The following is a 13,284-nucleotide window of genomic DNA, read 5'->3' as shown; positions in this document are numbered from 1 at the left end:
ATGTCAGCATTCCACTAAATTGATATAAATTGCTGTCATAATACAGGGAACATTAAGGGTTTTGACAAAGATTAGGTAAGTTTTCGACATGAACTGTTTGTGCGACAGTGATGCCCGGAAGTTACGTTCTAAGTTTACCATTTAGTTTTACTTAGGTTATTGATCGACTGAAATAAGCACATACTAATTTCCAAGCTGTCTAAATTCAACTGTTTCTCTTTTTATGTGAAAACGCCATCACATTCAAATGTAAACATTCCCCTTAAAGAGCTTCTAATATAGTATCGTCAAAGCGGAATTTGGTTTAAACAAGATAAGCTGCTGAAACCAAGGGAATAATAAAAACACTGGGAACTATTTCATGTTTTAGTTGTTTGTTTATTTGGACGACAGTTCATTAAAAACGTTCTTCGGAATTTCAATTTGCAAGAATTTCTTCCCGCTGTTGCGCTTAACTGGTTTCCGATTATTCTAATAACTGGATTATGGCATTCCGTAGTACACCCCTTTCAATCTCATTAGCACATCCATTTAAATAATTATCGTAACACTTTCGCTCCCATTTATCAAATGATTGCCCTTTCTTGACAGTAAATGTCCCATTACTCGAAACAAGTGCTCCTGAAAAAAAATAAATTAGACACCCTTTGCCCAGAAAGTGAAGATAAGGTTCCTATGCAAACTTAACCTCTAAATTTTAGTCAAGAAAATAATTAGGATTTGTGAAGGGTTATCATTTACTAAATTAGGTTCATGTTAGATTTTTAGAAGTTTTTGTTCTCAAAGCAATCGACGGAAGGAAGAATGTCGTGTTAACCTTCTAAATATTCATTGGTAATTGAGCCGTGCCATGGGAAAACCAACATAGTGGGTATGCGACCAGCATGGATCCAGACCAGCCTGCGCATCCGCGCAGTCTGGTCAGGCTCCATGCTGTTCGCTTAATAGCTTTCACAATTGAAAGCTTTAGCGAACAGCATGGATCCTGACCAGACTGCGCGGATGCGCAGGCTGGTCTGGATCCATGCTGGTCGCATACCCACTATGTTGGTTTTCTCATGGCACGGCTCAATTTACTATATTGCCAGCGCTATTCAAAGCTATGGTTTTACGTTTGGTACCACAATAATGTATGATTGAAGTTATATATTTGTCATTTAGTGAGGGCAATAACGTTCGGGAGGAGTTCATACATTGCCAGACTAAATAGGTATTATTGTATATTCAACATTGTCACGGAAACGAAATATACAGACTGGAAACAAATTACCTTTTACAAAAACAACATGCTGGTAGAAGTAACATTCAAGTAGAGGAAATATTATTATTTTTAAACTCTCTGGACCACAATCATCAATTTATTAGTCTCTAAAAACTCAAATTTCCGATACTGCTATATATGTTAATTGCCGGTGGTCAACAGATATTATTTTATATTGTCAGAAGCTCAAACGCCAAGTTCACAGTACCCTAGAAACTGAACACGAATTTCGATCAGTATTTGAATCATTTCCGGGCTTACGCTCGTAAAATTTCATAACATAATTGCCCGTGGTCAGGAGATGACAACTATTGTTTTGGGGGTTCTCATCAATAACTGGAGAACGCTCCGACGCATGGCCTTCATAGGACAATAGTGTGTAGTATGTAGATGACCAGGGCCCATATTCATAAAGCTCCTAAGGGAAAATTTTCCCTAAGGGACTAACTAAGGGAAAAGTTTCAAAGCATTTTGTGGACAATCGCAGACATAGTTGGAATGTCTAACAATATTGTCACATTCAGTCTGGCATAGTAATGAAGATTATCAATAAATCTTATAAAGTTTACACTTTTCTTTTGTGCTATGTTGTTTAGGAAATTTTACAAAGTTAAGGATTTTCCTAAGTTTTCTCCTTAGGAGCTTTATGAATACGGGCCCTGGTCTACAAAATTACATACAATGTTAAGTCTAACATTATATCTAAAATTTAGATTTATCATTAACTCTGAGTTTGGTCTGTATTTAGAAGCAAAACAAGAACTGTTTGTAAAACACATTATGCCTCTCATGGTGGCACATTGTATGTATTTCTTTTAAAAAATTATGGTTTAACGTCGCACAGGCACGATTTTAGGTCATATGGCGACTTTCCAGCTTCGATGGTGGAGGAAGACCCCATATGCTCCTCCATGCTCGTGATAAAATAACCATTTAATAACCATACACAGAGTGCAATTCTAAGAAAAGCAGCGTTTGGTCTCTGGTTAAAATAACGGCTTTATCCTAAACGAGAAAACAATGGGCAGAACTAAACAAACTGGAATATAGAACATTTTCTTATAGTTAAGGATGTATATCCCCCGTTAATGCACATACACGGGTGTAAAATGAAATTAAAGACATACATAACCTTTTATTATCCCCTACCTGTGGAACACCGGAGGAGAATATAGGAATGCCCTCCGTCCGTACATCCTGTCCGTCCACAAATCGGGATCCTGCAATTACTCAAAAAGTATTCAAGTATTGTGAATAGAGGACAATATGTCCATTATGCACGTACATGATTTATGCTTGTAGGTCAGAGATTAAGGTTACTATTGAAGGTCAAGTAAAAATTATTTCTTCTTCATAACTTTTATATGCATTGATGGATTATCTTAGTGCTACACACAAACGTTCCCCATAATGAGGCAATGGCCTATGCTTGTCGATTAAAGGTCAGGGTCACTGTTTAAGGTCAAGTAAAAAATATTCTGTTCCATAACATTTAATTGCATTGATTAGACTATGTGCTGCACACATGATCCATGGTTGTCGGTTAAAGGTCAAGATCACTATTGAAGGTCAAGTAAAATTGTTAGAAAATTTAAATGACCTTTCTAAAATGCGTTAAGTTTTATAAGTTTTGTTAAGTTTATATGCTTTTAAGTGTGATAAAAAAAATGTATACATGCCACAGAAGATTTTAGCGAATAAAATTTCATAAGACGTCAAATATCACCACCTTAAAGCATTGACGAGTACGGACGAGTACGGACCGAAGATTCGGGAAATTTTGTACAAAATCAACCCAGAGCTATATTGGAAAGAAAGTTTCTCTAAGGTAGTCCCTTGTTTGAATTCAGTCGACTAAGTGGCATATTTGTATTCGGTATTTTACCACACTTAACCTCTCCTGTCATAAAATAAAATACTGTTGACCATATGCTGCTATTTTTTTCATGATTTCCATAACTTTATAATGTTATTAGAATAGTTTCATTTCATTCAAGTTTGTTTTGTTTTTATTTCTATCTGAGATTCTGATGCCAAAAATCATTCTGGTGATTCAGCATGTATTGTCATGGGAAAATGTTGTTAAAACCCTCCAAAAAAGATTAACATTTTATGTTAGACTCGTTGTTATTTATTTCATTTTAAATCTCTTGCTCTAAAATAATCAAAATTTACACGATGTGATTTCACGTTCAAAGGGCACAAGCGATAAAGTTTGTTTCGGGCTGAAATATCCCATAAATTCAGCTTAGGGTTATTTTAAATTAGACATATGCAGTAGAACAGTTTGAATGCAATGTAGAACCTAAAATATGAAATTCTATGCCAAAATTTTGATATTCGCTTTAACAGTATCTAGAACTCCCTGTCTCCCGTATAGATACGGTTTATAAAGGGCACCTAGAACTGTCCCTTTTTTCCGCACCCAAAGGGTTTAGGTGTGAGCTGTAGTACATGTCTTAATATTGACAAATACATAACATTATTACAAAGAAAGATCATAAAGGTTTATTCCACAATTTTGTAAACTTTGTTTTATCTGTTACTGGAATCAGGAATTCTTTGCTCTTTATACAAACATCTTTTATTAATGAATTCAAAGATGTTTCACTGCCAAGTCCTTGTCATTGCATGATTCATAATTAGCATCACATTGTTGTTTCAGGTTCAACGACAGAATCTCCCGACGACGGGCTACGAGGTCCTATTTTTCTGTCTGAACCTCCGACGTCTGTGGTAATACCGAATACTAAAGGCGCCATTATTCCTTGCGGTGTTTACGGAAATCCCGCTCCTTTAGTCACGTGGATAACCGGAAACGGTGACGAGGTAATAGACATTGCCCTGCGGCAAAATTTGATCATAAATCAGCTAAATAGATTGCTTACTACCGGGAATTAAATAATTTAATGATATTAAACGATTCGATAAAATTTCAGACGACCAAAGATATAATTGTTACCGGTTTTACTGAAATAAAAGTCGAGTATAATGCTCCCAACGCTTGATTATTTCATGTAGGTTACTGTGTCAATATGAGTGAAAGAATATCGCAAGAGGATTTTTTTTTTGGAAATGAAAACATTTAGAGCCCCAAGAAATCATTAATCACAGTGTTGCTATACGGACCAATAAAGCGTAATAATCCAGTCTCTGCAGACCAATAAAATTTCTCACTCGCGAATATTTATGGAAGAAAATCAAATACGAGTCCTGAAATATTGTTTTCAGATAGTCTTAAAGAAGTGTGTCTGTTTACTTATGGACAATTTTTAAACTTTACAGATGCATTGTTTCAGAATTACATCAAAAGATTTTGTTATTTATGCAGTTATGAAAGTTCTTTTGTTGGTCTTGCATGTTATTCAAATAAATGTAATATATCATTGTGTGGCGAAACTAGGCACCCTATACTTTTTGTCAACGTCAAATTTCAGTAGTGTCAATGTTATATAAAATATGCTTTATGGGTTTTTTCAAGACTAATTTTCCCATTTTCTTGTTTTCGGAAAATATTATCAGAAACGTTGTAAACAAACATTCATTAAGTCGTTTCTGTTTCTAGTAAATAACTAACACGATGACAATTGTTGGTAAGGTTACACAATGGCTTTTTTTACATTAAATGATATGTTCCTACTCATCGAAATCGAGTGATTATGCGATTATTCCGCAGTGACGTGACTCGGTTAGACTATTTTGTCTTCTTTTGTGATACAAGATAGCACGACCATCTTTAATCAGGCTTATTTGTTGTTCTTTAGTGATTTCTAAGTATCATCCCTGCGAATCATTCCTAATGTATGCCAGTCGTAGATAAAATAGAACAGTCCTCAAATGGTGTTTAAAAAAAATATTTTATCACCCAAAGTATACAGATCAATATTAGTTTAGAATCATTTCAATTACTGATTTTTTACGAAAGACCAATATATATATATTGCAGAGGACGTCAATTTAAATGCTGATTGAGTGAAAAGTTTCCATTAAAAGGTTTCAAAGAAAAATCTGAAAAAATATGGAATGGAGAGAGCGATCAATGTTAAATGGCACTGGTACAAAAGTGCACTTTGGATTTTATTTGCCAAACATTGATTTTGTTCACAAGTTATTGTTTTCCTGTTGAATAATTGACGTGTTAATAGCATCAATGTATAAAAGGTGGCAAGGTATTTGTAAACAATAGCCGGCCTAGGATAAATAACTGAACATAAATGTTTGTTTTGTCCGTCATTAAGATAAAGGCAATTACTATCAGAGAAATCTGGACACTTGTGTACTAACAGAATGAATGCCACATTTGCGTATTATGTTTTAAAACAAAGGACTTAAGGCAATATTAAAACTGACAGCCAAAGTCCCATATTTTATTATAATTGAACAGGGGTCTCTTTGGCCGAGGTACTTCTATTTATTTGCTTCTCACCATTGTGTGTCGAAAACCTCGCACGGGTGTAAACATCTTTCCTTTGATGAAGCCATCCAATCGATGGTTATTGAAAATAATATATTATTACAGATAGGGACACAGCCAGGCGTTGTTGAAGTTTTACACAACCAAAGTCTTTATTTTCAACCTTTTGATGAAGCTAATGTGGTACCTGCTATACACACGCAAGAATACAGATGTGTAGCAAGAAACCGTATAGGACAAGTCATCAGCCGGAAGGTACACACAGTGGCAGGTACGTGATATGAATATCTAATCTCCTCTGTGATATGACCATCCATTCTTTTCCGTGATATGATCATCCATTCTCCTCCGTGATATGAGTATCCATTCTCCTCCGTGATATGAGTATCCATTCTTCTCCGTGATATGATCATCCATTCTCCTCTGTGAGTAGTAGTTGGAAATATTTGAAAATAAGTTCAGGAGGTATTTTTCAAGCCAATAGTAAGGAACTTACTTTAGTTATGCAGGGTGTTGTGCCTTTTTCGTTTTATCTTTGGCTGTTTACTAGTTTTCTTTGTATGCTTTTGTTTTATTAAAATGCATATGTCTTAGAAAAAAGTGTCTTACTTCACTTATCAGTGCCACAAAGTACAATAATTGAGGAGATACGTTCACACAGTTTGAATATTGTACGAGTTCTTGTTAGTCTAAGATGGAAGCTTGATAGAATGAGCTCCTCTGCAAAATCATGTCGTTTCTTGTAGCATTAAAATATATCTTAGCCCTTGGAAGTTCCTGTGTAGTTTTATTGGTGATAATATCGCATTGTTGTAAGTCAACATTTTCTAGACTTTTTTCGTTATTTTACCGGATAAAACATAAGCTTCTAACCGTCTAATCATAAAAGTTTAAGTATCTTCTCGAATTCACCAATGTCTTGAAGTACGCATAGAATCATACACATAGAATGTATTTATTTTCTCCCTCACTTCGTTCGTCCGAAAATAAATTATTTCTTTCCTTTACTATATAACTAATACCAAACAAACAACTTAACACAAAATAGGTTTAAAAGATGGTGGTTTACTACTGTTCATATAACAAATCAATAGCACGATAACACAATACAACAATGGAACGCCTTCAAAATATATATACTAGTATTCAGAAATACCTTAATTCTTTCCAAATATGCATGTACTTAAGCAATCAATATGTCAAAGGAAACATAACATATACCGGACTATTTATGAACATATGCAATAAGGCAGAATACAGAATGGACAGTTCATATGTAATACGACAATACTTGTCACATTATCTTAATCTTTACGCATTTTGTTTTTAATTTCATCTAAAAACTACCCAGAAAGACAAGTTAATCGTATGCTGCGAGCCGGCTGCCCCAACCCTAACTCTTTTCTAATTTTTATAATATTTTTATATATGAGGGGGGGGGGAGGGGGTAGGGAGAATCCGAGGCTCTGACCAGCGAAAAGGCTCTCTCCACCCCCTGCTTTCCGAGTATTTACTAACATCAATAGTTTCTAGAAGATAAATTAAATGTGCCAAACAGAACAAAAACAATATGAAAAAACTGAGTAATGTCCGTGAACTGTCATCCAATTATAAATCGATGAATTTCTTACAGAAATATTTCAGTTAATATGATTTTTACAGAATTATAAATGACATTAAGACCATCTCCTCATATTTCTGCAAATACTATGCCAGGATTTGGCGAACCTGCGTGTTATCGCTTTGTGTAGTAAACTTCGAATGAACTATAGCCCGCGCAAACTCATGAAAACTTCGTGCGTAAATTTAAACCAAATTAACTAAAAAACAAGAAAGAACCGTAAAGTACCAAAAAGAAAAAGATAATATTTATGAGACGATAAAGCGTTTGTTTGACTTTTATGGTTAAATGTCAGTAAAAATAATTTCCTTATAAGGTATCTCAGGACAAGGAATTTTCCTTGTTTCTGTTTCGCAATGAAATTAAATCGCTTATATGGTGTACTATTATGTTATTAATCCCCCGCTGTGGCGGAGGGATTATAGGAAAGGTCTGCGTCCGTCCTTCCGTCCGTAACAAAATCGTGTCCAGTCCATATCTCCTAAACCCCTTGAAGGATTTTCATGAAACTTGGGTCAAATGATCACCTTATCAAGACGATGTGCAGAACCTATGAGTCAGCCTTGTCGGTTCAAGGTCAAGGTCACAACTCAGGGTCAAAGGCATGAGCCTGCCATTTTGTGTCCGCTCTATATCTCATAAACCCCTTGAAGGAATTTTATAAAACTTGGGTCAAATGATCACCTCATCAAGACGATGTGCAGAACTCAAGAGTCAGCCATGCCGGCTCAAGGTCAACGTCACAACTTAGGGTCAAAGGTTTTCAGCCTTCCATTTTGTGTCCGCTCTATATCTTCTAAACTCCTTGAAGGATTTTCATGAAACTTGGGTCAAATGATCACCTCATCAAGACGATGTGCAGAACCCATGGGTCAGCCTTGTCGGCTCAAGGTCAAGGTCACAACTCGAGGTCAAAGGTTTGAGCCTTCCATTTTGTGTCCGCTCTATATCTCCTAAACCCCTTGAAGGCATTTTATCAAACTTGGGTCAAATGATCACCTCATCAAGACGATGTGCAGAACCCATGAGTCAGTCATGCCGGATCAAGGTCAAGGTCACAACTTAGGTTCAAAGGTTTGAGCCTTCCATTTCGTGTCCGCTCTATATCTCCTAAACTCCTTGAAGGATTTTCATTAAACTTGGGTCAAACGATCACCTCATCAAGGCGATTTGCAGAACTTATGAGTCAGCCATGTCGGCTCAAGGTCAAGGTCACAACTGAAGGTCAAAGGTTTGAGCCTTCCATTTCGTGTCCGCTAAACCCATTGAAGGAATTTTGTAAAACTTGGGTAAAATGATTATCTCATCAAAACGATGTGCAGAAATTATGAGTCAACCATGCCAGCTCAAGGTCAAGGTCACAGCTAAGGGTCGAAGGTTTGAGCCTTCCATTTTGTGTCCACTCTGTATCTCCTAAACCCCTTGAAGGATTTTCATCAAACTTGGGTCAAATGATCACCTCATCAAGAACTCATGAGTCAGCCATGTCAACTCAAGGTCAAGGTGACAACTGAAGGTCAAAGGTTTCAGCTCTGTATCTCCTAAACCCCTTGAAGGATTTTGATGAAACTTGGGTCAAATGATCACCTCATCAAGACGTTGTGCAGAATTCATGAGTCAGCCATGTCAGTTCAAGGTCAAGGTCACAGCTAAAATCAAAGGTTTACCCTTTCACTATCCATAGCAGTGGCGGGGGATTTAGCTGTCTTTCAGACTGCCTTGTAAAAACTGGTCAGGATCGTGATATGATGTCATTATTGTGTTTTGTTGAAATCTGGATAAAGTATCAATTACTTTTTGTTAGAGTTTAAAGATAATTGATAAAATATGAGATACTGCGTTACAAGGTTTATCTAAGGTTCACACCAGGTAGGTGTATTCAGTCAACATTAAAACGAATACTAAATGTAGGGTAATGCACCATTGCAATTTTACATTCAAGAATATATTGAAGGGCCTTTCCATGAGAAAACCTGTATTTTATTATATTCTTGACTGTGCCATATGATGTTACTCCAATGTTTGGTATTTTGAAAATTATTGTCTGTATTAGAGTTGTAGCTTTTTAAAGTAAAATACAACAACATGGCTTGACATATTATTTATATTTTAAAAAAAAGAAGATAAAATGGATACAATTTTATTTGGGGCACGTTCGTTTCATTTGATAAGTAGGTGATTGCTAAGATGGAAAAAAGTCTTCGGACTAAATGTAATGCCATGTTAGTAATAAGGCAAAGAAAGTGCAGAGGTCCTCTCTTGATATATTGAAACATCACTCTTTAATTTCCTAACTGGATGTCTCATATTAAATACAATTCTAATGTGACTAAAATACTGTAGACTGGAAAGTTTCGCTTTAGGTTTATTTCACGCTCTAAACATCACTGTCAAAGGTGATGGATATTTTGCCGCTAATCCGCGCATATGTTTTGGACTTGTGAAAATCGCACTGTGCGCAGTTAATATGAAAAACAGGTTATCGCGAATAGTACACTGTTTACCATATATGTAACTGCTGAAATTTGTTCTGTTGGTAAAGTGTCCTCACTAATTAAAGATGGTAGATAACACTTTCTAATCCGATCAAATGAATTACGGTTTATGACCGGAATCAAGAAAAAAGGAATTTTCACGATAACGTCTTGCAATGACTAATGACATCCTGGGTTTGAAACATTTTCCAATGGAATTAATGAATTCTATATCTGCCCTCCGATCATGACATGCAAAATTCATAATCGGATTCTTATAAAATGTCAACATCAGCTGTCATCGCGATAATGTCTGTACGAGTCACGTGAGCGTCCCTGGTGGCTCGAGTTGACAGCTATTGTGAAAGCTCGTGCTGTTTTTCTTCTTCTTTTTTTTTTGGTATTCGTATTTTTACCAGATCTACTTTATATCAAGTTCTTTCAGATAGTAACATTAAGAGCCATTTTTTTCTTCCATGTAAAGGAGAAAAGCCGAAAACTGTGATAGTCTGTTATGTGGGAGGACGGACAAATCGTGACGCAATGCTCCAAAAAATGTCCACCCGTCCATATTTTGAGGTTTTTCTCGTCCTCATTAAATAGAATGATATCATAGAATTGATGAGATTTTGTCTGAAATTTAATGATTTTATATCTCTGTACAAAATAAAAACAAGTCTGACAGATATTAAATGGAATGACATAAAATATTGCAATAACATTATCTTGGCATTACGGAATGAACGATAAATACACATAAAGGGAGATAAAAAAATATGCAAATTTATCATCCCTTCTAAATGATAAAGATCCTATCTATGAATTAACAAACAATAGAACATTAAAATCGCATCTCGTTTTGTTGTATTTTAATTTATAAAGTACCTTTTAATTAATTGAAAATAATTAAATTTAACTTAGCATAATCTTATGCCAAACAGTTATCCGTGATATGTCCTTGTGATAGGTCAAATGATTTAATGATAGGGTGTGGGTACAGATATTTTACAATGTACGTATATTATCATCATCATTATTATTATTATTATTACTATTCTGCAAAATAATTTAGCTCTAGTATTTTAATTTTTAAACCTTAAATCTTCCAATGTTTAGAATTTAGTATTTAGAGTACACTTTATTTTATTTCATTTCCGATTTGAGTGTTTCTTATTAGTATGCATTATCTTTTTGGAGGAGACCATTACTGTTCTATGACATACTTAATAATACACTATTCTAATAGTCTCAAGGGGTATAAGAAGGGAGTAATATCTGATCGTTTAATTAAAGACGAAATCTTCTTTTCAAAAGAAAAATCAAATTTTAAACCCTATCTAATGAAAGTTGTCGTTTTTTTTGAAAATTTTACATCTGTTTTACACAAACGTCTTCAGTCTATGCAAACAAATATGTCCTAAAATTATTATAAGAATCCACCTTCAAAAGTAACACATATTAAAGAAAAATAACAAAAAAAAAAAAAAAACATCAGCTGTTACAAAACTATTTAAATGTTATCAGCTTTCAGAAAAGCAGCATCTATTTCTAAACGCGCTGTTTACAGAATGTTACAATCAAACTAAAAACGAAATTACATTTTTAATTACAAATAGCATATAGTTGAACCAGAGTTTGAAGTGTAGTGGAGAATGAAATAAATTAAACAAAAAGAAAAAAAAAAGTATGTGTGCGATAAAAAACAAAATTTGCAAATTTCGATTTTAGTATCATTTGCTCTTACGCAACTTATTAAATAGAAAAATGATTATTGCAGGAGAATAGAGCATGAACCCTATATTTATTGCTGATATTCCAAGCTCTGGCGGATTTCATAAAATTTGAGGTACAAAGGCAGATGATTTTTTTTTCTGCGTGTTAATATTTCGTTTTATATTGGCGGGAAATGATCACAGTTCAGTAGTGTTACAGGTCTATCATAGAATTTCGTGTCTACGCCTAGGGTTGAGTGTTTGATCTTTCTTGCTTCGGGTAAAATGCTTTAAACAGTTTTTCATATTTACATTGAAACCAACATTGAAATCCTTTAATTTTTTATTTTGCTGTACATGTATAGAACTTTGGTGCTTGTTTTGACGTCTCTAACACTGGTATAAGCAAATGAACTTAGAAAAAATTTCTGTAAACAACAAATACGTTTTATTGGCTTAAATATATTGAAACAAATAACATACTCATTTTTATTCTGGGCAGAACAAAATAATATCTATAGAAACTTGTATTTTTGTTTTGGTGCAGTTTATTCGTGAATTAGTCACAATGTTCCAAAAACATATATGCCATTGACAAACAAGCACAAACGGAATTTTTCAATCAAATCATATCAGAATTAATTCTATATGGATAGCCCATTTCTGCGAAATATGATCCCGTAATGTAGTTATAAAATTATATTTCGATGAATCAAAGCCATAGGTTCTAACATGCCATCTGCTTTTACTTAATTTAGGCCTTATCAACACGGTGCTTCGTTCATGCTTTATTTGATTGAAGCTTTTAAGATCGGAAGTAATAACTAAGCGAATACAATGATCGATAGGCGCACTATGGAACCCCCTTGAATGCGAATTTCTAGCTAACTATGTAAATTAGACGATTGCGTACAAGATAAAAACGGGCGAATAGGCATCCATAAATAATATCAAATTATTTTGATTGTCAAAAAAGTAAATTTGATTAAGCAAAATTGTCAGAATAATTTCAACATTACTAGAAACACCAAACAAATAGTAAATCATCCTTTCGGTGAGAGAAGTTATGTACCAGGGCATTTCTGTTTACAGTGTAATTTCAAAATAATGCTAGCTTTGAATAAATCGACGTCCCAGAAAAAAAGGTCGTAACTGAAAAAACAGTACTTTTGAGAAAACTGAAGAAAAAAACAACAACATATTTTCTTCTACACGCTTCTCATTGAAATCGTTCTTTTAAATTCTGAAAGTACCGATTGTAATATACTTATCGAGTTAATGGTGTACCCTGCTATATTTCTAAATTGGACTGCTCCATCTGTCAATTTGGGCAGTACCACTTAATTTTCAAAGGGGTGTTTACTGAAAATTTACTGAATGAATAGCGAACAGTGCAGACCATGATCAAACTGCACGGACGTGCAGGCTGAGCTTGGTCTGCACTGATCGCAAAGGCAAAATTACTTGCCACCAGCAGGCTAAAGGTTAAGAAATTGTTTATACGTGTTTTACAGTCTTCAATAATGAAACGTCGTATCTGCAACTACTATATCACATGATATGAAATCTTAAAAGGTCACAAGAAGTAGATGCGACCTTTATCCTCTGTAGATGTTTTCAAAACCTACCGAAAACCTGATCGTAAATAACAGGTACGACCTTATATAATTAACAAAATGTTATTTTTGCCTCAATAAACAGGGTCACACAATTATGATTTTATGATCAAGATACATTCTTTCAATGCAGTTTTCGAAAATGTGTAGGTAAGTAACAGTTACGACCTTATATTTCTGGGACGT

General features: G+C 34.7%; 1 protein-coding gene across 4 annotated transcripts in view; it reads left to right on the top strand.

Annotated features, from left to right (window-relative positions):
• The window catches only part of LOC123560750 (cell adhesion molecule DSCAM-like), a 104,054-nt gene that overhangs the window by 35,956 nt on the left and 54,814 nt on the right, over window positions 1–13,284 (top strand). For all 4 annotated transcript variants that reach the window (XM_053552991.1, XM_053552994.1, XM_053552993.1 and 1 more), the window contains 2 exons: window positions 3,927–4,090; window positions 5,781–5,946. In XM_053552991.1, the coding sequence (XP_053408966.1) occupies window positions 3,927–4,090; window positions 5,781–5,946 (330 nt within the window). The remainder of the gene's footprint in view (window positions 1–3,926; window positions 4,091–5,780; window positions 5,947–13,284) is intronic.

The sequence above is a fragment of the Mercenaria mercenaria genome, chromosome 10 (assembly GCF_021730395.1).
Source record: "Mercenaria mercenaria strain notata chromosome 10, MADL_Memer_1, whole genome shotgun sequence".
Classification (NCBI taxonomy): domain Eukaryota; kingdom Metazoa; phylum Mollusca; class Bivalvia; order Venerida; family Veneridae; genus Mercenaria; species Mercenaria mercenaria.
This window is presented reverse-complemented; position numbering and strand designations above follow the sequence as displayed.